Consider the following 21523-nt stretch of genomic DNA (forward strand, 5'->3'; position numbering starts at 1 on the left):
AATTAAAATGAAAATTGTGAGATATAGAGGGAAGAAAAGAGATCAACAGAGAGAAACAATGAGAAACAGAGACTAATGGAGACAAACAAAGATCAACAGAGACAGACAGAGATCAACAGAGATCAACAGAGACCAACAGAGATCAACAGAGACCAACAGAGACAAACAGAGATCAACAGAGACCAACAGAGACAAAAAGAGATCAACAGAGACCAACAGAGACCAACATAGATCAACAGAGACCAACAGAGACCAACATAGATCAACAGAGACCAACATAGATCAACAGAGACCAAAAGAGATCAACAGAGATCCACAAAGAGATCAAGACCAACAAAGATCAACAGAGACCAACAGAGATCAACAGAGACCAACAGAGACAAAAAGAGATCAACAGAGACCAACAGAGACAAACAGAGATCAACAGAGACCAACAGAGACAAAAATAGATCAACAGAGACCAACAGAGACAAACAGAGACCAACAGAGACAAACAGAGACCAAAAGAGACCAACAGAGACCAACAGAGACAAATAGAGACCAACAGAGACAAACAGAGATCAACAGAGATCAACAGAGACCATCAAAGACCAACAAAGAGAGAGACAGAGATCAACAGAGACAAACATAGATCAACAGAGACCAACAGAGACCATCAAAGACCAACAAAGAGAGAGACAGAGATCAACAGAGACAAACATAGATCAACAGAGACGAACAGAGACCAACAGAAACCAACAGAGACCAACAGAGACCAACATAGACCAACAGAGATCAACAGAGACCAACAGAGATCAACAGAGTCCAACAGAGATCCACAAAGACAAACAGAGATCAACCGAGACCAACAAAGATCAACAGAGACCAACATAGATCAACAGAGACCAACAGAGACCAACATAGATCAACAGAGACCAACAGAGACCAACATAGATCAACAGAGACCAACAGAGATCAACAGAGATCCACAAAGATCAACAAAGATCAACAGAGACCAACAGAGATCAACAGAGACCAACAGAGACAAAAAGAGATCAACAGAGACCAACAGAGACAAACAGAAACCAACAGAGACAAACAGAGACCAAAAGAGACCAACAGAGACCAACAGAGACCAACAGAGACAAATAGAGACCAACAGAGACAAACAGAGATCAACAGAGATCAACAGAGACCATCAAAGACCAACAAAGAGAGAGACAGAGATCAACAGAGACAAACATAGATCAACAGAGACCAACAGAGACCATCAAAGACCAACAAAGAGAGAGACAGAGATCAACAGAGACAAACATAGATCAACAGAGACGAACAGAGACCAACAGAAACCAACAGAGACCAACAGAGACCAACATAGACCAACAGAGATCAACAGAGACCAACAGAGATCAACAGAGTCCAACAGAGATCCACAAAGACAAACAGAGATCAACCGAGACCAACAAAGATCAACAAAGACCAACAGAGACCAACATAGATCAACAGAGACCAACAGAGACCAACATAGATCAACAGAGACCAACAGAGACCAACATAGATCAACAGAGACCAACAGAGATCAACAGAGATCCACAAAGACCAACAAAGATCAACAGAGACCAACAGAGATCAACAGAGACCAACAGAGATCAACAGAGACCAACAGAGATCCACAAAGACAAACAGAGATCAACAGAGACCAACAGAGATCAACAGAGATCAACAGAGACCAACAGAGACCAACAGAGATCAACAGAGACCAACAGAGATCAACAGAGATCAACAGAGACCAACAGACCAAATGATCCACAAAGACAAATAGAGACCAACTAGGACCAACAGAGACCAACAGAGATCAACAGAGATCCACAAAGACAAACAGAGAGAGAGAGGTGTGTTTGAGACAGACCTTGACAGTTCTTCCCGTCAGTAGAGATCTCAAAGCCGGCGTTGCAGACACAGTGGAAGCTCCCCTCAGTGTTCACACACCTTCCGTTGTTACAGATACGACCGTTTGCCACACACTCATCCAGGTCTGAAACACACACAGGACATTATATTCTCACCACTCTGTGTTTGTATATGTGTGTGTGTGTACAGTTGTGTGTGTGTTACCTCTGCACTCGGTCCTGGTAGCAGTAGACTGGAAGCCAGCAGGACACTGGCAGAAGTAGGATCCAGCCGTGTTCACACACTCTCCGTTCGCACACGGGTTCCGCTCACACTCATCATCATCTGGAGAGCAAGCACACTGTAAGAACCAAACTCTGTCCACCTGTCCCTACCACCCTTCCTCCCACCCCCTTCTCTCTCTCTCTCTCTCTCTCTATCTCTCTCTCTCTCTCTCTCTCTCGCTCTCTTCCCTCCTTCTCTCCCTCCTCCATTGCTCCATCCCTCTCTCCCTCCTCCCCTCACCATCATGCCCTCTCCCTCCCTCCTCCATCCCTCTCACCCTACCCCCTCACACTCCTGCCCTCTCCTCCCTCTCTCCTCTCTCTCCCTCCTCCCCTCACCCTACCCCCTCACCCTCCTGTCCTCTCCCTCCCTCTCCCTCTCTCCATCGATCCATCCCTCACCGATACACTCTCCTCGTGAGTCTAGTCTGAAGCCCATGTTACAGTCACAGCGGTAGCTTCCAGGGGAGGGGACACAGCGGCCGTTCAGACACAGGTTCCTGTATACCGCACACATGTTAGTAATGCTGGTACTGATGTTCTGGGTCTGGATGATGCCTGGAGGGGGAGAGGGGGGAGAGGGGGAGATGTAGTGGAGAGAGGAGTAAAGGAGAGAGAGGGAGAGGATGAGGGAGAGGGATGTAGAGGGGAGAGGGGGAAGGAGAGAGAAGGAGAGAGAGGGAGAGGGATATAGTGGAGAGAGGGGGAAAGGAGAGAGGGATGTAGAGGGGAGAGGGGAAAGGAGAGAGAAGGAGAGAGAGGGAGAGGGATATAGTGGGGAGAGGGGGAAAGGAGAGGGAGGGAGAGGATGAAGGAGAGGGATGTAGTGGGGAAAGCAGAGTGAGTGAGAGGGATGTAGTGGGGAGAGGGGGGAAAGGAGAGGGAGGGAGAGGATGAGGGAGAGGGATGTAGTGGGGAAAGGAGAGTGAGTGAGAGGGATGTAGTGGGGAGAGGGGGAAAGGAGAGAGAGGGAGAGGATGAGGGAGAGGGATGTAGAGGGGAGAGGGGGAAGGAGAGAGAAGGAGAGAGAGTGAGAGGGATATAGTGGGGAGAGGGGGAAAGGAGAGAGGGAGAGGATGAGGGAGAGGGATGTAGTGGGGAGAGGGGGAAAGGAGAGGGAGGGAGAGGGATGTAGTGGGGAGAGGGGGAAAGGAGAGGGAGGGAGAGGATGAGGGAGAGGGATGTAGTGGGGAGAGGGGGAAAGGAGAGAGAGGGAGAGGGATGTAGTGGGGAGAGGGGGAAAGGAGAGAGAGGGAGAGGATGAGGGAGAGGGATGTAGTGGGGAGAGGGGGAAAGGAGAGGGAGGGAGAGGATGAAGGAGAGGGATATAGTGGGGAGAGGGGGAAAGGAGAGGGAGGGAGAGGATGAAGGAGAGGGATGTAGTGGGGAGAGGGGAAAGGAGAGAGAAGGAGAGAGAGGGAGAGGGATATTGTGGGGAGAGGGGGAAAGGAGAGGGAGGGAGAGGATGAGGGAGAGGGATGTAGTGGGGAGAGGGGGAAAGGAGAGGGAGGGAGAGGATGAAGGAGGGGGATGTAGTGGGGAGAGGGGAAAGGAGAGGGAGTGAGAGGGATGTAGTGGGGAGAGGGGGAAAGGAGAGGGAGGGAGAGGATGAGGGAGAGGGATGTAGTGGGGAGAGGGGGAAAGGAGAGAGAGGGAGAGGGATGTAGTGGGGAGAGGGGGAAAGGAGAGAGAGGGAGAGGATGAGGGAGAGGGATGTAGTGGGGAGAGGGGGAAAGGAGAGGGAGTGAGAGGGATGTAGTGGGGAGAGGGGGAAAGGAGAGGGAGGGAGAGGATGAGGGATGAGGGATGTAGTGGGGAGAGGGGGAAAGGAGAGAGAGGGAGAGGGATGTAGTGGGGAGAGGGGGAAAGGAGAGAGAGGGAGAGGATGAGGGAGAGGGATGTAGTGGGGAGAGGGGAAAGGAGAGAGAAGGAGAGAGAGGGAGAGGGATATTGTGGGGAGAGGGGGAAAGGAGAGGGAGGGAGAGGATGAGGGAGAGGGATGTAGTGGGGAGAGGGGGAAGGAGAGGGAGGGAGAGGATGAGGGAGAGGGATGTAGTGGGGAGAGGGGGAAAGGAGAGGAGGGAGAGGGATGTAGTGGGGAGAGGGGGAAAGGAGAGAGAGGGAGAGGATGAGGGAGAGGGATGTAGTGGGGAGAGGGGGAAAGGAGAGGGAGAGAGATGATGAGGGAGAGGGATGTAGAGGGAGAGGGGAAAGGAGAGAGAAGGAGAGAGGATGGGGAGAGGGATATTGTGGGGGGAGAGGGGGAAAGGAGAGGGAGGGAGAGGATGAGGGAGAGGGATGTAGTGGGGAGAGGGGGAAAGGAGAGGGAGGGAGAGGATGAAGGAGAGGGATGTAGTGGGGAGAGGGGAAAGGAGAGGGAGTGAGAGGGATGTAGTGGGGAGAGGGGGAAAGGAGAGGGAGGGAGAGGATGAGGGAGAGGGATGTAGTGGGGAGAGGGGGAAAGGAGAGAGAGGGAGAGGGATGTAGTGGGGAGAGGGGGAAAGGAGAGAGAGGGAGAGGATGAGGGAGAGGGATGTAGTGGGGAGAGGGGGAAAGGAGAGGGAGAGAGATGATGAGTGGGGAGAGGGGGAAAGGAGAGAGAGGAGAGAGAGAGGGAGAGGGATATTGTGGGGAGAGGGGGAAAGGAGAGGGAGGGAGAGGATGAGGGAGAGGGATGTAGTGGGGAGAGGGGGAAAGGAGAGGGAGGGAGAGGATGAGGAGAGGGATGTAGTGGGGAGAGGGGAAAGGAGAGGGAGTGAGAGGGATGTAGTGGGGAGAGGGGGAAAGGAGAGGGAGGGAGGGATGAGGGAGAGGGATGTAGTGGGGAGAGGGGGAAAGGAGAGAGGGGAGAGGGATGTAGTGGGGAGAGGGGGAAAGGAGAGAGAGGGAGAGGATGAGGGAGAGGGATGTAGTGGGGAGAGGGGGAAAGGAGAGGGAGAGAGATGATGAGGGAGAGGGATGTAGTGGGGAGAGGGGGAAAGAGAGAGAGGGAGAGGATGAGGGAGAGGGATGTAGTGGGGAGAGGGGAAAGGAGGGGAGGGAGAGGGATGTAGTGGGGAGAGGGGGAAAGGAGAGGGAGGGAGAGGATGAGGGAGTGGGATGTAGTGGGGAGAGGGGGAAAGGAGAGGGAGAGAGATGATGAGGGAGAGGGATATAGTGGGGAGAGGGGGAAGAGGGAGGGAGGGAGAGGATGAAGGAGAGGGATGTAGTGGGGAGAGGGGAAAGGAGAGAGAAGGAGAGAGAGGGAGAGGGATATTGTGGGGAGAGGGGGAAAGGAGAGGGAGGGAGAGGATGAGGGAGAGGGATGAAGTGGGGAGAGGGGGAAAGGAGAGGGAGGGAGAGGATGAAGGAGGGGGATGTAGTGGGGAGAGGGGAAAGGAGAGGGAAAGGGATGTAGTGGGGAGAGGGGGAAAGGAGAGGGAGGGAGAGGATGAGGGAGAGGGATGTAGTGGGGAGAGGGAAAGGAGAGAGAGGGAGAGGGATGTAGTGGGGAGAGGGGGAAAGGAGAGAGAGGGAGAGGATGAGGGAGAGGGATGTAGTGGGGAGAGGGGGAAAGGAGAGGGAGTGAGAGGGATGTAGTGGGGAGAGGGGGAAAGGAGAGGGAGGGAGAGGATGAGGGATGAGGGATGTAGTGGGGAGAGGGGGAAAGGAGAGAGAGGGAGAGGGATGTAGTGGGGAGAGGGGGAAAGGAGAGAGAGGGAGAGGATGAGGGAGAGGGATGTAGTGGGGAGAGGGGAAAGGAGAGAGAGGAGAGAGAGGGAGAGGGATATTGTGGGGAGAGGGGGAAAGGAGAGGGAGGGAGAGGATGAGGGAGAGGGATGTAGTGGGGAGAGGGGGAAGGAGAGGGAGGGAGAGGATGAGGGAGAGGGATGTAGTGGGGAGAGGGGGAAAGGAGAGAGAGGGAGAGGGATGTAGTGGGGAGAGGGGGAAAGGAGAGAGAGGGAGAGGATGAGGGAGAGGGATGTAGTGGGGAGAGGGGGAAAGGAGAGGGAGAGAGATGATGAGGGAGAGGGATGTAGAGGAGAGAGGGGAAAGGAGAGAGAAGGAGAGAGAGGGAGAGGGATATTGTGGGGAGAGGGGGAAAGGAGAGGGAGGGAGAGGATGAGGGAGAGGGATGTAGTGGGGAGAGGGGGAAAGGAGAGGGAGAGGAGGGAGGGATGAAGGAGAGGGATGTAGTGGGGAGAGGGGAAAGGAGAGGGAGTGAGAGGGATGTAGTGGGGAGAGGGGGAAAGGAGAGGGAGGGAGAGGATGAGGGAGAGGGATGTAGTGGGGAGAGGGGGAAAGGAGAGAGAGGGAGAGGGATGTAGTGGGGAGAGGGGGAAAGGAGAGAGAGGGAGAGGATGAGGGAGAGGGATGTAGTGGGGAGAGGGGGAAAGGAGAGGGAGAGAGATGATGAGGGAGAGGGATGTAGAGGAGAGAGGGGAAAGGAGAGAGAAGGAGAGAGAGGGAGAGGGATATTGTGGGGAGAGGGGGAAAGGAGAGGGAGGGAGAGGATGAGGGAGAGGGATGTAGTGGGGAGAGGGGGAAAGGAGAGGGAGGGAGAGGATGAAGGAGAGGGATGTAGTGGGGAGAGGGGAAAGGAGAGGGAGTGAGAGGGATGTAGTGGGGAGAGGGGGAAAGGAGAGGGAGGGAGAGGGATGTAGTGGGGAGAGGGGGAAAGGAGAGAGAGGGAGAGGGATGTAGTGGGGAGAGGGGGAAAGGAGAGAGAGGGAGAGGATGAGGGAGAGGGATGTAGTGGGGAGAGGGGGAAAGGAGAGGGAGAGAGATGATGAGGGAGAGGGATGTAGTGGGGAGAGGGGGAAAAGAGAGAGAGGGAGAGGATGAGGGAGAGGGATGTAGTGGGGAGAGGGGAAAGGAGAGGGAGGGAGAGGGATGTCGTGGGGAGAGGGGGAAAGGAGAGGGAGGGAGAGGATGAGGGAGGGGGATGTAGTGGGGAGAGGGGGAAAGGGGAGGAAGGGAGAGGATGAAGGAGAGGGATGTAGTGGGGAGAGGGGGAAAGGAGAGGGAGGGAGAGGATGAGGGAGAGGGATGTAGTGGGGAGAGGGGGAAAGGGGGAGAGGGGGAAAGGAGAGGGGGGGAGAAGGATGTAGTGGGGAGAGAGGGAAAGGAGAGAGGGATGTCGTGGGGAGAGGGGGAAAGGAGAGAGGGAGAGGGGGTGAGAGACAGAAAGAGGGGTTACCACATTACCACATTCATAGTCATAAGAGGCACTTCATTACACATGCACCTCTAGTAATTATGTTGACCCACTACTGAAGGATTTCTTAACCATTAAGGTTTTAATATGACTCAGATTTTAACATGTGAGGAGGCTTCAGGGGTGAGAGGTGAGGTCAGGGTACTACTTACTGGGTCCAGGGTATTGACCTGGTCCAGGCGGAGGCTGGAAAGGGATTGGTGGTCCTGGGTAGGGTGGTCTTGGGTAGATACCTGGGACCTGGGGAACTCCTGGTATTCCCCCTCCCCCGCCTGGGAGAGGCCCTCCCCCGCCTGGGAGAGTCCCTCCCCCGCCTGGGAGAGTCCCTCCCCCGCCTGGGAGAGGCCCCCCCCCTGGACTGGTCTGCACCTGTGTGCACAGCTTCTGGTACTCATCTAGAGCAGAGAGAGAGATACATAGAAATATGACGAAATAGAGAACAAACATCTACAGCTAAAGTGAAAATGATTGCTGATTGGACATGAGTACTGGGTCAGTACCTACCAGTCCCTGTCATGGGGCACAACTCAGGACTGGACCCGTCTGACCAGCAGCGCCCACTGTCACAGCAGCACTGTATCTTGGTCAGGAGCTGGGAGTTCTGGTTGGCACAACGCCCGTTCAGCAGGCTGGCATAGCAGTACCCACCCCGGGCATCTGGAGAGAGACAAAACCAGACAACACCTGTTTATACCAAACACATCCTAGAAATACCCACCATGGATATCTAGAGAGAGAACGGGCTATTGGGATTCTGAGTTAAGTGGGGTGAGGGGCAGGGAGTGAGGAAAGAGGAGAGGAGAGGAGAGAAGGGGGAAAGAGGAAGGTGAGGGGAAGGGAGTGAGGATAGAGGAGAGAAGATGGTAGAGAGGAAGAGAGACAGAGGAAGATGAGGGAGAGAGAGAGAGAGGAGGGGATAAAGGAGGGAAGAGGACAAACATCTCAACACAGGGCCAGAGCTTGTTGATGTTCATATTAATGTATAGTATTGGTGGGAAACAGATAGATATGTCTGGACCAGCAGCTCCCTCTGTGGAGCGGAAGGCTCATAGCGAACATTCCTTCCTCACAAACATCCTCTCCTGGGGGACTGTGTGTGTGTGTGTGTGTGTGTGTGTGTGTGTGTGTGTGTCTGTGTCTGTGTGTGTGTGTGTGTGTGTGTGTGTGTGTGTGTGTGTGTGTGTGTGTGTGTGTGTGTGTGTGTGTGTGTCAATTTGACCACTCTGACCCAAATTCCTGCCGGATCCTTTGTGAGTCGGACTGAACCGATCTGGTCCTGATTTACTGCTCTCTCTGGACATATTTGGAGGGGAGTTCCTGGTGTGTGTGTGTTGGAGAGGATGTGTGTGCATGTTCCTAACACGCATGGTCATCAACCCCCTGGCCAGTGGACCATTGCTGTTTCTCATTGGCACATACAAGCATACACACACACACAGACACACACACGCAAAACTGAATGCTTCCTCCACACTGACTACGCAGAGGCACCTGAGACAGAAAGGGTGTGTACAAACCAGTCTGACATGATGTCTCCTTCAGACAAGAGAATATCATATATCTCTGTCTGTCTCTCCATGGTCCTGTCTAGTCAGGATACATCCAGTATATCAGTATCTCTGTCTGTCTCTCCATGGTCCTGTCTAGTCAGGATACATACAGTATATCAGTATCCCTGTCTGTCTCTCCATGGTCCTGTCTAGTCAGGATACATCCAGTATATCAGTATCTCTGTCTGTCTCTCCATGGTCCTGTCTAGTCAGGATACATCCAGTATATCAGTATCTCTGTCTGTCTCTCCATGGTCCTGTCTAGTCAGGATACATCCAGTATATCAGTATCCCTGTCTGTCTCTCCATGGTCCTGTCTAGTCAGGATACATCCAGTATATCAGTATCTCTGTCTGTCTCTCCATGGTCCTGTCTAGTCAGGATACATCCAGTATATCAGTATCTCTGTCTGTCTCTCCATGGTCCTGTCTAGTCAGGATACATCCAGTATATCAGTATCCCTGTCTGTCTCTCCATGGTCCTGTCTAGTCAGGATACATACAGTATATCTCCCTGTCTGTCTCCCTGTTTCTCTCTCTCTCCAGCCCCCTTGTCTACCCATGCTGGGTTTATTATCGTCAATAGATCAGCTGTGCTGAGAAGCAGAATGATGTGCTAGCAGAGGTAGAAGAAAGCAGAGGTGGAAAACAGACAAATGGCAACAGAAGAAGTGTCTGTCTGGTCTCCATACTAACAGACCTGTCTGTCTGCATGGTCTCTCATGGTGTGCAGAGTTGTGTTTAAGGCATTAGCCAGAGACCGAGAGAGAGAGAGAGAAAGAGAGAGAGAGAGAGAGAGACAGGGAGAGGGTGAGAGAGAGACTGAAAGAGAGAGACTGAAAGAGAGAGAGACAGAGAGAGAAAGCTCTTTCGCAGCTCCTATAATGAAGCAGCAGGAAGAAGGAGGTATGCAGGTATGCACAGTGAGCACAGTGTGACATTACACCTCCCATCTCCTCTACTCTGTTCTCCTTCACTCTGCATTCAGAGAAAATAGCTCATTGTAGTGGAATTAGAGTGAAGCGACTACTGACCTAAATACTAACGGCTGGAAGTCTGGACAACGTTCAACTCCCCTCTCTCTTCCCTCTGCTCTCTGCCTCAGCCAGTGAGGAAGGACGGGGGAAGAGAGAGGGGGTAGAGAGAAAGATACACAGAGAGGGAGAGAGAGGAGAGCAAGAGAGAGAGAGAGTTGAGCCGTGGCCAGCCTAGCAGACTGTAGTGCTAAAGGCTCCTCATTACCAGACTTATTGACTTACAGGGACCAGACTCTCTCTCTCTCTGTCTCTCCCTCTCTGACTTTCTCTCTCTGGCTGGCTAAAGAACAGCTGGTAGAGTTCCAGGTAGAGAGTAGAGTAAACAACAGCTGGTAGAGTTCCAGGTAGAGAGCAGAGTAAACAACAGCTGGTAGAGTTCCAGGTAGGTAGAGTTCCAGGTAGAGAGCAGAGTAAACAACAGCTGGTAGAGTTCCAGGTAGAGGGCAGAGTAAACAACAGCTGGTAGAGTTCCAGGTAGAGAGCAGAGTAAACAACAGCTGGTAGAGTTCCAGGTAGAGAGCAGAGTAAATAACAGCTGGAAGAGTTCCAGGTAGAGAGTAGAGTAAACAACAGCTGGTAGAGTTCCAGGTAGAGAGCAGAGTAAACAACAGCTGGTAGAGTTCCAGGTAGAGAGCAGAGTAATCAACAGCTGGTAGAGTTCCAGGTAGAGAGCAGAGTAAACAACAGCTGGTAGAGTTCCAGGTAGAGAGCAGAGTAAAACCAGGCTGCTGGTACAGTATGGAGGAGGTAAACTTACCTGGTACACCTGGAGCCATCCACTGGAGTGTAGTAGCCCTGAGAACACCTGCAGAAGTAACTGCCCACAGTTGGAACACTCTCCTCCACTACACAGACCTGGGATTCTAGAACACTCATCTAGATCTGTAGAGAGGGAAGGAGCAGAAGTAACTGCCCACCGTGTTGGAACACTCTCCTCCACTACACAGACCTGGGATGCTAGAACACTCATCTAGCATACATTCTGAGCCACTCTGCTGAGGACACCATAGATGAAGTGTCTGTATAGGAGACCTAGAGAGGAGAGCAGAGCAGAGGAGAGGAGAGCAGAGCAGAGCAGAGCAGAGAGGAGAGGAGAGGAGAGGAGAGGAGAGGAGAGGAGCTAGGAGAGGAGAGGAGAGGAGAGGAGAGGAGAGGAGAGGGAGAGGAGAGGAGAGGGAGTGGGGGAGAGGAGAGGAGAGGAGAGGAGAGGAGAGGAGAGAGGAGAGGAGAGGAGAGGAGAGGAGAGGAGAGGAGAGGAGAGGAGAGGAGAAGTGGGGAGACGAGAGGAGAGGAGAGGAGATGAGAGTAGCGGAGAGGAGAGGAGAGGCATAAATCGTTATTATTACCAAATTGCAATGTCTTTCACAGCATGTAGACATACAGACAACAACTGTGGTGATAATCAACTGTGACAAGACTGAAGTCGACTGGACTGCAGTGTTTAAGAGCGTGGAACAGTGTTTAACACGTTAGCCATGACAATGTGAAGAACTGTGTCACAGGATATTGGAGTGTTTATTGTAGTGTCTATTGGAGTGTTTGTCAGACAGCTAACCACTGAATGTATTTCACATCCATGGCAGTTCAGAAATATATCGGAAACGGTTTTGACACAGGCCAGTTTTCCTGCCATTATTTCTGGGCATAAAACCGTGCATACTTTTACCCTGCAAATTAGCACCACAAACCCTGCAGATCACTGAAAAGCAACCCTGCTCTGGCTGCTGGTCTGAATCAGTCCTGTTACAACTTGTCTGTCTTCTTTGTTAATGGGCCAATATTATTCAGTTTTAATATCTGCTAGAATAAGGCTTTATTCATGTAAGTCTCAAGGAAACACAGGTTTTTATTCTGAAGAGTCTGGTTCTTTAACAGGACAGTCATAATATAACCTCCGTCTTCTGGTGTTCCACAGAGGGACGAATGTGCTCTCACACCTGGGTTCAAATAGTACTGAAACAGAGGGACGGCCATGCTCTCACACCTGGGTTCAAATAGTACTGAAACAGAGGGACGGCCATGCTCTCACACCTGGGTTCAAATAGTACTGAAACAGAGGGACTACCATGCTCTCACACCTGGGTTCAAATAGTACTGAAACAGAGGGACGACCATGCTCTCACACCTGGGTTCAAATAGTACTGAAACAGAGGGACGGCCATGCTCTCAGACCTGGGTTCAAATAGTACTGAAACAGAGGGACGGCCATGCTCTCACACCTGGGTTCAAATAGTACTGAAACAGAGGGACGGCCATGCTCTCACACCTGGGTTCAAATAGTACTGAAACAGAGGGACGACCATGCTCTCACACCTGGGTTCAAATAGTACTGAAACAGAGGGACGGCCATGCTCTCACACCTGGGTTCAAATAGTACTGAAAGAGAGGGACGGCCATGCTCTCACACCTGGGTTCAAATAGTACTGAAACAGAGGGATGGCCATGCTCTCACACCTGGGTTCAAATAGTACTGAAACAGAGGGACGGCCATGCTCTCACACCTGGGTTCAGATAGTACTGAAACAGAGGGACGACCATGCTCTCACACCTGGGTTCAAATAGTACTGAAACAGAGGGACGGCCATGCTCTCACACCTGGGTTCAAATAGTACTGAAACAGAGGGACGGCCATGCTCTCACACCTGGGTTCAAATAGTACTGAAACAGAGGGATGGCCATGCTCTCACACCTGGGTTCAAATAGTACTGAAACAGAGGGACGGCCATGCTCTCACACCTGGGTTCAGATAGTACTGAAACAGACGGACGGCCATGCTCTCACACCTGGGTTCAAATAGTACTGAAATAGAGGGACGGCCAAATAATTTCAAAAACTGTATCTGTGCTTGATTGAGCCTTTAGCTACGGAGCAAATAAGAAAGTCACAAACCCCACCCACCTGGAACTCCAGACAGGGCTAAAACAAACGCTCAACAAACGCTCAACAAACGCTCAACAAACGCTCAACAAACGCTAAATGATTTCAAATCAAATGTATTTATAAAGCCCTTCTTACATAAGCTGATGTACCACTCTGCATAGATGAATGTCACAAAGTGCTGTACAGAAACCCAGCCTAAAACCTCAAACAGCAAGCAATGCAGGTGTAGAAGCATGGTGGCTAGGAAAAACTCCCTAGAAAGGCCAGAACCTAGAGAGGAACCAGGCTATGAGGGGCTATGAGGGGTGGCCAGTCCTCTTCTGGCTGTGCCGGGTAGAGATTATAACAGAACATGGCCAAGATGTTCAAATGTTCCTAGATGACCAGCAGGGTCAAATAATAATAATCACAGTGGTTGTCGAAGGTGCAACAGGTCAGCACCTCAGGAGTAAATGTATTTGAACCCAGGTCTGTAGACCATAGATGAATGTGTCTTCATTCTGTACCATTCTGCTAGGACGACCATAGATGAATGTGTCTACATTCTGTACCACTCTAGCTAGGAATGTGTCTACATTCTGTACCATAGATGAATGTGTCTACATTCTGTACCATTCTGCTAGGACGACCATAGATGAATGTGTCTACATTCTGTACCACTCTGCTAGGACGACCATAGATGAATGTGTCTACATTCTGTACCATTCTGCTAGGACGACCATAGATGAATGTGTCTACATTCTGTACCACTCTGCTAGGACGACCATAGATGAATGTGTCTGTATTCTGTACCACTCTGCTAGGACGACCATAGATGAATGTGTCTACATTCTGTACCACTCTGCTAGGACGACCATAGATGAATGTGTCTCTATTCTGTACCACTCTGCTAGGACGACCATAGATGAATGTGTCTACATTCTGTACCATTCTGCTAGGACGACCATAGATGAATGTGTCTACATTCTGTACCACTCTGCTAGGAAAACCATAGATGAATGTGTCTACATTCTGTACCACTTCTGCTAGATGAATGTGTCTAGACGACATTCTGTACCATTCTGCTAGGACGATAGATGAATGTGTCTACATTCTGTACCACTCTGCTAGGACGACCATAGATAGATGAATGTGTCTACATTCTGTACCACTCTGCTAGGACAACCATAGATGAATGTGTCTACATTCTGTACCACTCTGCTAGGACGACCATAGATGAATGTGTCTGTATTCTGTACCACCCTGCTAGGACGACCATAGATGAATGTGTCTACATTCTGTACCACTGCTAGGACGACCATAGATGAATGTGTCTACATTCTGTACCACTCTGCTAGGACGACCATAGATGAATGTGTCTACATTCTGTACCACTCTGCTAGGACGACTGTACCATAGGATGATGAATGTGTCTACATTCTGTACCATTCTGCTAGGACGACCATAGATGAATGTGTCTACATTCTGTACCACTCTGCTAGGACGACCATAGATGAATGTGTCTACATTCTGTACCACTCTGCTAGGACGACCATAGATGAATGTGTCTACATTCTGTACCACTCTGCTAGGGCTCTACATTCTGTACCACTCTGCTAGGACGACCATAGATGAATGTGTCTGCCACTCTGCTAGGACGACCATAGATGAATGTGTCTGTATTGTACCACTCTGTCTATAGATGAATGTGTCATTCTGTACCACTCTGCTAGGACGACCATAGATGAATGTGTCTACATTCTGTACCACTCTGCTAGGACGACCATAGATGAATGTGTCTACATTCTGTACCATCTGTGTCTAGATGAATGTGTCTGTACCACTCTGCTAGGACGACCATAGATGAATGTGTCTACATTCTGTACCACTCTGCTAGGACGACCATAGATGAATGTGTCTACATTCTGTACCACTCTGCTAGGACGACCATAGATGAATGTGTCTACATTCTGTACCATTCTGCTAGGACGACCATAGATGAATGTGTCTACATTCTGTACCACTCTGCTAGGACGACCATAGATGAATGTGTCTACATTCTGTACCACTCTGCTAGGACGACCATAGATGAATGTGTCTACATTCTGTACCACTCTGCTAGGACGACCATAGATGAATGTGTCTACATTCTGTACCATTCTGCTAGGACGACCATAGATGAATGTGTCTACATTCTGTACCATTCTGCTAGGACGACCATAGATGAATGTGTCTACATTCTGTACCATTCTGCTAGGACGACCATAGATGAATGTGTCTCTATTCAGCCTTCACCAAGGGTAGGTCCTCACACTGACATGAAGAGAGTTAGATCTGTAGTTCAATCTGCTCCTTTAAATGTACATTAAACCAGACGAAGTCTGCTCTGATTCAATTAAATCAAATGAAATGAAGTGGCTTAGAGAAAGAAGAGAGCAGGTTTGATTTAATGAGGGATAATGTCAGAGTAGTGTATGGAGGTAGTGATGTAGCGGATGTGTGTGGTCTGTTTCCCTACACTGATCATTATAACATCCTGACTGACGCTGCAACAACCACAACTCATCCCAAACGCCTTTCAACTCTGGCTTTTACCGGATACAATTGGGAAATGTCAAACTAACAGTTATTTGAAATCCCAGAGTCTGGTTGACAGGGAGAAATGAAAGAAGTACCTTGTATCTAGTGTATGTGACACAGTAGCCCTGAGGACGTTCAGAGTGAACCCTAACTGTATGCTGAATAAACATAGTCCTTATACTGAGTAAAGTTGACTCCTTACACTGAATATTTGCTTCTGACAAAATATGACCTTTAAATGTTCTGATATACATGTAAGTATGAGTCTGAGTCTGACTTGTGTGTGTGTGTGTGTGTGTGTGTGTGTGTGTGTGTGTGTGTGTGTGTGTGTGTGTGTGTGTGTGTGTGTGTGTGTGTGTGTGTGTGTGTGTGTGTGTGTGTGTGTGTGTGTGTGTGTGTGTGCGTGTGTGTGTGTGTGTGTGTGTGTGCGCATGTGTGTGTGTGTGCGTGCATGTGTGTGTGTGTGTGTGCGCATGTGTGTGTGTGCGTGCATGTGTGTGTGTGTGTGTGTGTGTGTGTGTGTGTGCGCATGTGTGTGTGTGCGTGCATGTGTGTGTGTGTGTGTGTGTGTGTGCGTGCGTGTGTGTGTGTCTTACCTTCACATTTCTGTGTGATCTCATTGAACTTGTGTCCAGCAGGACATTTACACTGGAAGGATCCCACAGTGTTGATACAGTTCCCACCCTGACACAGACCTGGGATGGCCTGGCACTCATCCACATCTACACACACAGAACACACTGTCAGCAACACAGTAACACACAATGTATTCCAAATCAAAACCCTATTTTTACTAACCCTAACCCCTAACTCTAACCCCAAACTCTAACCCTAAACCTAACCTCTAACCCTATCCCTAATTCTAAACCTAACCCTAACCCCTAACTCTAACCCCAAACTCTAACCCTAAACCTAACCCCTAATCCCTAACCCCAAACTCTAACCCTGAACCTAACCCCCAACCGTATCCCTAATTCTAACCCTAACCCTAAACCTAATTCAAACTCTAACCCCAAACTCTAACTCTAACCCTAAACCTAACCCCTAATCCCTAACCCCAAACTCTAACCCTGAACCTAACCCCTAACCCTATCCCTAATTCTAACCCTAACCCCTAACCCTAACCCCAAACTCTAAGTCTAAACCTAACCCCTAACCCTACCCCAAACTCTAACCCTAAACCTAACCCCTAACCCTAACCCCTAACTCTAACCCCAAACTCTAACCCTAAACCTAACCCCTAACCCTAACCCTAATTCTAACCCTAACCCTAACTCTAACCCTAACCCTAACCCCTAACTCTAACCCCAAACTCTAACCCTAAACCTAACCCCTAACCCTATCCCTAACCCTAACCCCTAACTCTAACCCCAAACTCTAACCCTAAACCTAACCCCTAACCCTAACCCTAATTCTAACCCTAACCCTAACCCTAACTCTAACCCTAACCCTAACCCCTAACTCTAACCCCAAACTCTAACCCTAAACCTAACCCCTAACCCTAACCCTAATTCTAACCCTAACCCTAACCCTATCCCTAATTCTAAACCTAACCCTAATCCCTAACCCCAAACTCTAACCCTGAACCTAACTCCTAACCCTATCCCTAATTCTAACCCTAACCCTAAACCTAACCCCTAACCCTATCCCTAATTCTTACCCTTACCCTAATCCCTAACCTTAACCCCAAACTCTAAACCTAATCCCTAACCCTAACCCCAAACTCTAACCCTAAACCTAACCCAATCCCTAATTCTAACCCTAAACCTAAACCTAACCACTAACCCTATCCCTAATTCTAACCCTAACCATAATTCTAACCCTAACCCTAACCCTTACCCCTAACCCTATCCCTAATTTGAACCCTAACCCTTACCCCTAACCCTAACCCGAGGACTTCTGGTCCCCTTAAGGTTAGTAAAACCAAAAACAAACACACACGCTCACACATCCCCACATACTCACCCACCCACATATACCCACACTCATAGTGTACACCCACACACCCACACTCATACACCCGCCCACATACACCCACACTCATACAAATGAACAGAATACACAGTCCGTCCCAGTGAGTGAGAGCAGGGTGGAGATCGTCCCAATGCGTGAGAGCAGGGTGGAGATCGTCCCAGTGCATGAGAGCAGGGTGGAGATCGTCCCAGTGAGTGAGAGCAGGGTGGAGATCGTCACAGAGCATGAGAGCAGGGTGGAAATCGTCCCAGTGAGTGAGAGCAGGGTGGAGATCGCCCCAGTGAGTGAGAGCAGGGTGGAGATCGTCCCAGTGAGTGAGAGCAGGGTGGAGATCGTCCCAGTGAGTGAGAGCAGGGTGGAGATCGTTCCAGTGCGTGAGAGCAGGGTGTAGATCGTCCCAGTGAGTGAGAGCAGGGTGGAGATCGTCCCAGTGCGTTAGAGCAGGGTGGAGATCGTCCCAGTGAGTGAGAGCAGGGTGTAGATCGTCCCAGTGAGTGAGAGCAGGGTGGAGATCGTCCCAGTGCGTTAGAGCAGGGTGGAGATCGTCCCAGTGAGTGAGAGCAGGGTGGAGATCGTCCCAGTGCGTTAGAGCAGGGTGGAGATCGTCCCAGTGAGTGAGAGCAGGGTGTAGATCGTCCCAGTGAGTGAGAGCAGGGTGGAGATCGTCCCAGTGCGTTAGAGCAGGGTGGAGATCGTCCCAGTGAGTGAGAGCAGGGTGTAGATCGTCCCAGTGAGTGAGAGCAGGGTGGAGATCGTCCCAGTGCGTTAGAGCAGGGTGGAGATCGTCCCAGTATGTGAGATCTTCTTGTTTAGAGTTCTCTTGGGGTAGTGTATGTCTGAGCTCACACACTCACTCTTCCAAACACTTACCATCCCAACCTTGCTCTGTATGCATATGCACACGCGCACACTCACTCGCACGCACGCACGCACGCACACACACACACACACACACACACACACACACACACACACACACACACACACACACACACACACACACACACACACACACACACACACACACACACACACACACACACACACACACACACACACACACACGCGCGTGCGCTACGTCCCTCAGCCAGACAAGGAGAGAGAGAAGAGAGGGTAGAATAGAGAAAAAGAGACCCTGTCCTTAGGTCTCAGCTTCTATCCTCAGCCTCAGGCCCTCAGCCCCTGTCCTCAGGCCTCCGTCCTCAGGCCTCAGCCTCCGTCCTCAGGCCCTCAGCCCCTGTCCTCAGGCCCTCAGCCCCTGTCCTCAGGCCCTCAGCTCCTGTCCTCAGACCCTCAGCCCCTGTCCTCAGGCCCTCAGCCCCTGTCCTCAAGCCTCCGTCCTCAGGCCTCAGCCTCCGTCCTCAGGCCTCAGCCCCTGTCCTTAGGCCTCAGCTCCTGTCCTCAGGCCTCAGCCTCTGTCCTCAGGCCTCAGCCTCTGTCCTCAGGCCTCAGCTCCTGTCCTTAGGCCTCAGCCTCTGTCCTCAGGCCTCAGCTCCTGTCCTTAGGCCTCAGCCTCCATCCTTAGGCCTCAGCCCCTGTCCTTAGGCCTCAGCCTCCATCCTTAGGCCTCAGCTCCTGTCCTTAGGCCTCAGCTCCTGTCCTTAGGCCTCAGCTCCTGTCCTTAGGCCTCAGCCCCTGTCCTTAGGCCTCAGCTCCTGTCCTCAGGCCTCAGCCCCTGTCCTTAGGCCTCAGCTCCTGTCCTTAGGCCTCAGCCCCTGTCCTTAGGCCTCAGCTCCTGTCCTTAGGCCTCAGCCCCTGTCCTTAGGCCTCAGCTCCTGTCCTTAGGCCTCAGCTCCTGTCCTTAGGCCTCAGCCCCTGTCCTTAGGCCTCAGCTCCTGTCCTTAGGCCTCAGCCCCTGTCCTTAGGCCTCAGCTCCTGTCCTTAGGCCTCAGCCCCTGTCCTTAGGCCTCAGCCTCCATCCTTAGGCCTCAGCTCCTGTCCTTAGGCCTCAGCTCCTGTCCTTAGGCCTCAGCTCCTGTCCTTAGGCCTCAGCTCCTGTCCTTAGGCCTCAGCTCCTGTCCTTAGGCCTCAGCCTCCATCCTTAGGCCTCAGCTCCTGCCCTTAGGCCTCAGCTCCTGTCCTTAGGCCTCAGCTCCTGTCCTTAGGCCTCAGCTCCTGTCCTTAGGCCTCAGCCCCTGTCCTCAGGCCTCAGCTCCTGTCCTTAGGCCTCAGCCCCTGTCCTCAGGCCTCAGCTCCTGTCCTTAGGCCTCAGCTCCTGTCCTTAGGCCTCAGCTCCTGTCCTTAGGCCTCAGCTCCTGTCCTTAGGCCTCAGCTCCTGTCCTTAGGCCTCAGCTCCTGTCCTTAGGCCTCAGCACCTGTCCTTAGGCCTCAGCCCCTGTCCTTAGGCCTCAGCTCCTGTCCTTAGGCCTCAGCTCCTGTCCTTAGGCCTCAGCTCCTGTCCTTAGGCCTCAGCTCCTGTCCTTAGGCCTCAGCTCCTGTCCTTAGGCCTCAGCTCCTGTCCTTAGGCCTCAGCTCCTGTCCTTAGGCCTCAGCCCCTGTCCTTAGGCCTCAGCTCCTGTCCTTAGGCCTCAGCTCCTGTCCTTAGGCCTCAGCTCCTGTCCTTAGGCCTCAGCCCCTGTCCTTAGGCCTCAGCTCCTGTCCTTAGGCCTCAGCCCCTGTCCTTAGGCCTCAGCTCCTGTCCTTAGGCCTCAGCTCCTGTCCTTAGGCCTCAGCCCCTGTCCTTAGGCCTCAGCTCCTGTCCTTAGGCCTCAGCCCCTGTCCTTAGGCCTCAGCTCCTGTCCTCAGGCCTCAGCCTTGATAACAGTCATCTATAGTCTCTTCACTCTGTCCAGCTTGATAACAGTCATATACAATCTCCTCACTCTGTCCAGCTTGATAACAGTCATCTATAGTCTCTTCACTGGACCATCAGGCTCGGACCATAATGTTGTTGGGTCGGGGCTGGACCATAATGTTGTTGGGTCAGGGCTGGACCATAATGTTGTTCTGGGTCAGGACTGGACCATAATGTTGTTCTGGTTCAGGACTGGACCATAATGTTGTTGGGTCTGGGTCAGGGCTGGACCATAATGTTGTTCTGGGTCAGAACTGGACCATAATGTTGTTGGGTCTGGGTCAGGGCTGGACCATAATGTTGTTCTGGGTCAGAACTGGGCCATAATGTTGTTGGGTCTGGGTCAGGGCTGGACCATAATGTTGTTGGGTCTGGGTCAGGGCTGGACCATAATGTTGTTCTGGGTCAGAACTGGACCATAATGTTGTTGGGTCTGGGTCAGGGCTGGACCATAATGTTGTTCTGGGTCAGGGCTGGACCATAATGTTGTTCTGGGTCAGGACTGGACCATAATGTTGTTCTGGTTCAGGACTGGACCATAATGTTGTTGGGTCTGGGTCAGGGCTGGACCATAATGTTGTTCTGGGTCAGAACTGGACCATAATGTTGTTGGGTCTGGGTCAGGGCTGGACCATAATGTTGTCCTGGGTCAGAACTGGGCCATAATGTTGTTGGGTCTGGGTCAGGGCTGGACCATAATGTTGTTGGGTCTGGGTCAGGGCTGGACCATAATGTTGTTCTGGGTCAGAACTGGACCATAATGTTGTTGGGTCTGGGTCAGGGCTGGACCATAATGTTGTTCTGGGTCAGGGATGGACCATAATGTTGTTCTGGGTCAGGGCTGGACCATAATGTTGTTCTGGATCAGGGCTGGACCATAATGTTGTTCTGGGTCAGGGCTGGACCATAATGTTGTTCTGGGTCAGGGCTGGACCATAATGTTGTTCTGGGTCAGAACTGGACCATAATGTTGTTCTGGGTCAGGGCTGGACCATAATGTTGTTGGGTCTGGGTCGGGGCTGTACCATTGCTGTGTTACCGGAAATGAGTTGCTCTCCCACGTGGTGCTGCCACTGACCCGTGTTCCTCTCTCTGACAGCCGCCGCGGTGGCTGTCTGCTGGCATTCTTTACCCAGGAGGTACCCTGACACCCAGCCCTCATTTAACCCAATTAACCTAATCCTCTGGATGGGTAAGGGGGGGGGGTTACTCTGGGTTAAGATGGAGAAAGAGGGAGAGACGAACACACAGACACACACCTAGACTGAGCGCAGGTGTGTTACTGTACCTTGACAAGCTCCAGTACGGTGGTTGGGTATAAATCCTCTCCTGCAGGGGTGAGGCTGGGCGGGGCACATCTCACAGGGGTGTCCCCATGCC

The 21523-nt window shown here is 51.5% G+C and overlaps 2 protein-coding genes across 2 annotated transcripts in view; both read right to left on the reverse strand.

Annotated features, from left to right (window-relative positions):
• Positions 1–8014, reverse strand: part of LOC135537029 (fibrillin-1-like) — a 104642-nt gene extending 96628 nt beyond the window's left edge. The window contains 5 exon segments of the mRNA XM_064963240.1: positions 1889–2014; positions 2095–2214; positions 2556–2711; positions 7503–7745; positions 7855–8014. Coding sequence (XP_064819312.1) covers positions 1889–2014; positions 2095–2214; positions 2556–2711; positions 7503–7745; positions 7855–7867 — 658 coding nt within the window. The 5' untranslated portion in view covers positions 7868–8014.
• Positions 7972–21523, reverse strand: part of LOC135537026 (fibrillin-1-like) — a 44885-nt gene continuing 31333 nt past the window's right edge. Inside the window, exons 3-6 of the mRNA XM_064963238.1 lie at positions 21432–21523; positions 15972–16097; positions 10694–10818; positions 7972–8007 (exon numbers count right to left, since the gene is read on the reverse strand). The exon at positions 21432–21523 is cut by the window's right edge and continues 106 nt beyond it. Coding sequence (XP_064819310.1) covers positions 7972–8007; positions 10694–10818; positions 15972–16097; positions 21432–21523 — 379 coding nt within the window. The remainder of the gene's footprint in view (positions 8008–10693; positions 10819–15971; positions 16098–21431) is intronic.

This window comes from Oncorhynchus masou, unplaced genomic scaffold (assembly GCF_036934945.1).
Source record: "Oncorhynchus masou masou isolate Uvic2021 unplaced genomic scaffold, UVic_Omas_1.1 unplaced_scaffold_700, whole genome shotgun sequence".
Taxonomy (NCBI): Eukaryota; Metazoa; Chordata; class Actinopteri; order Salmoniformes; family Salmonidae; genus Oncorhynchus; species Oncorhynchus masou.